At 65.5% G+C, this 2,853-nt stretch overlaps 1 protein-coding gene across 1 annotated transcript in view; it reads left to right on the top strand.

The window, feature by feature from the left end:
- NFE2L1 (nuclear factor, erythroid 2 like 1) overlaps window positions 1–2,847 on the top strand; it is a 7,135-nt gene extending 4,288 nt beyond the window's left edge. Inside the window, exons 2-5 of the mRNA XM_029963565.1 lie at window positions 54–269; window positions 646–735; window positions 1,028–1,189; window positions 1,365–2,847. Of these exons, the coding sequence (XP_029819425.1) occupies window positions 54–269; window positions 646–735; window positions 1,028–1,189; window positions 1,365–2,696 (1,800 nt within the window). The 3' untranslated portion in view covers window positions 2,697–2,847. The remainder of the gene's footprint in view (window positions 1–53; window positions 270–645; window positions 736–1,027; window positions 1,190–1,364) is intronic.
- Window positions 2,848–2,853: the final 6 nt, after the last annotated feature.

A 2,853-nucleotide genomic window follows, 5' to 3' on the forward strand; every position in this document is an offset into this window, starting at 1 on the left:
GTGGGGACCCCCCCCCAGCGCAGGGGCTGAAGGAAATGTGGTCTGTCTTGCAGGACATCGATTTGATTGACATCCTGTGGAGACAGGATATTGATCTCGGCGCTGGGCGAGAGATTTTTGACTACAGCCACCGGCAGAAAGAGAGCGAAGTGGACAAAGAGCTGAGCGATGGGAGGGAGCGCGGGGACAGCTGGAGGAGTGCAGGGAATGAGGTCTTGGATAGAAACCTGCTAGTTGATGGAGAGACCGGGGAGAGTTTCCCTGCGCAGGTAACGCCCCCGGGCCGGGCTCTGCTTGGGGGCCTCCGTGGGGGCCGCTCGGAGCTGCAGCAGCAGGGTTGGCCCAGGTGGGCGACAGGATTTGGCGCTGGCGAGGCCAGGGCAGGGCTGGCCCCGCGTGTCCCCGTGTCCCCGGCAGCCGCAGAGTCCCCTCAGCCCCGTGGCGAGTCCTTGCGTGGCAGGAGGCAGGGGAGAGGCTCTCCGGCGCGTTCCCGTTCCCTGGAGCAGCAGGATGGAGCACTGGGTGGGGCCTCTGGCTCTTTTTTGGATGCGCTGTAATAAAGCCCTGCTGGAAGGAGCTCGTTCCCTCAGCACCACCTTCCCCGAATCCCGAGGCTACGATTCCCTGTGTTTCCTTCCCCCCCAGGTGCCCGGTGCGGAGGATCAGACAGCCCTGTCCCTGGAGGAGTGCCTTAGGCTGCTGGAGGCCACCTTCCCTTTCGGGGAGAACTCGGAGGTGAGCGGATGGGGCGGATCCAGGGGCTCTCCCTGCCTCACCCACCGGGATTTCGGTGCCTCCAGCATCTTTCCCGCAGCGAACCGGGCTTGGCCGCTCAGGAGGCTCCTTGAAACCACCCAAGGAGGGGGTGGGCCACCATTAATTAAAGCCTCCTGGCTTTGCTCCTCGTTAGTCCGTGGCAAGGCAGGGAGGAGCGGGCAGGCCGTGGCCGGGAGCAGCGGGAAGGGCGCCGGGCTGGGGGGTGGCTGCAGTGCCGAGGCTCCAGCCCTGACTCCCCTCACGTGCTCAGTTCCCAGCTGCGGATGTCTCCGCCCTGAGCGAAGCCGTCCCCGGGCAGAGCCGGGCCCCGGGCGGCCCCCCCACCCTGCTGTCCCCCCTCCTGGCCGAGAACGAGTCGCCCTTCGACCTGGAGCAGCAGTGGCAGGACCTCATGTCCATCATGGAGATGCAGGTGAGCCCCGGGAGAGGGACGGGCAGGGCTTTGTGTCCCCCCAGGTGCTCCGTGAGCTCGGGTGTGGTGACGCCGTGGTGGCCCTGGGGCCCGTCTGCTGCAGCCGGATGGGGGGAGCTCCTTCCAGCCTGGAACGTCGTCCTGTCCTTCACCGCTGTCCCCGCGTCTCTTCCAGGCCATGGAAGTGAACTCCACGACGGGCGAGAGCCTGTTCGGCGGCACCGGCGGGGACCTCCTGGCGTCCAACTACAGCCTGGCCCCCGGCACCCCCATCAACCAGAACGTGAGCCTGCATCAGGCCTCGCTGGGCAGCTGCTCCCAGGACTTCTCCCTCTTCAGCTCCGAGATCGAGAGCCCCTCCATGGCGGGCGGCTCGGCCCTGCTGCAGCTGACGCCGGACAACTCCACCGGCCTCAACAGCACCTTCGGCTCCACCAACCTGAGCGGGATCTTCTTCCCGCCCCAGATGAACAGCACGGGCAACGAGACGGCCGGGCCCGAGCTGCCCGACCCGCTGGGAGGGCTCCTGGACGAGGCCATGCTGGATGAGATCAGCCTCATGGACCTGGCCATCGAGGAGGGCTTCAACCCCGTGCAGGCCTCGCAGCTGGAAGAGGAGTTCGACTCCGACTCAGGTCTTTCCCTGGATTCTGGCCACAGCCCCGCTTCTCTGAGCAGCTCGGAAGCCTCGTCCTCCTCGTCCTCTTCCTCCTCGTCCTCGTCCTCCTCCTCGTTTTCCGAGGAAGGGGCCGTGGGCTACAGCTCCGACTCGGAGAACGTGGACTTCGAGGAAGCGGAAGGGGCGGTGGGATACCAGCCGGAGTACAGCAAGTTCTGCCGCATGAGCTACCAGGACCCGGCCCAGCTCCATTACCTGCCTTACCTGGAGCACGTTGGCCACAACCACACCTACAACATGGCCCCGGGGGCCCTGGATCCCGAGGAGCCCAAACTGCCCGGCGGCGGCAAGAAGAGCGGCGGCCCCAAGGAGAAACCGTCCGAGTTCCTGGACAAGCAGATGAGCAGGGACGAGCACCGAGCCAGGGCCATGAAGATCCCCTTCACCAACGACAAGATCATCAACCTGCCCGTGGAGGAGTTCAACGAGCTCCTGTCCAAGTACCAGCTCAGCGAGGCCCAGCTCAGCCTCATCCGCGACATCCGCCGGCGCGGCAAGAACAAGATGGCGGCGCAGAACTGCCGCAAGAGGAAGCTGGACACCATCCTCAACCTGGAACGGGACGTGGAGGACCTGCAGCGCGACAAGTCCAAACTGCTCAGGGAGAAGGTGGAGTTCCTCAAGTCCATCCGGCAGATGAAGCAGAAGGTGCAGAGCCTGTACCAGGAGGTGTTCGGGCGGCTGCGGGACGAGCAGGGGCGGCCCTACTCGCCCAGCCAGTACGCGCTGCAGTACGGCAGCGACGGCTCCGTCCTGCTCATCCCCCGCGGCCCCGCCGAGCCCCAGCCCCGGCGCCAGGACCGCAAGCAGAAGGACCGCAGGAAGTGAGGGAGGGGCCAGGGGAGAGAAGCAGGAGCGGGGACGCTTCGCCACGAGGGGAGAGAGAGGGAGAGAGAGAACTGGAGAAGGGCTGAGCCTGGAAGTAACTTTTAGAGGAACTTTCATGCCTTCTTATCCGATATATCTTCTCAACCACGCACCGGGG

The sequence above is a fragment of the Manacus vitellinus genome, unplaced genomic scaffold (genome assembly GCF_001715985.3).
Source record: "Manacus vitellinus isolate BGI_N305 unplaced genomic scaffold, ASM171598v3 scaffold_102_pilon, whole genome shotgun sequence".
NCBI classification, from domain to species: Eukaryota; Metazoa; Chordata; class Aves; order Passeriformes; family Pipridae; genus Manacus; species Manacus vitellinus.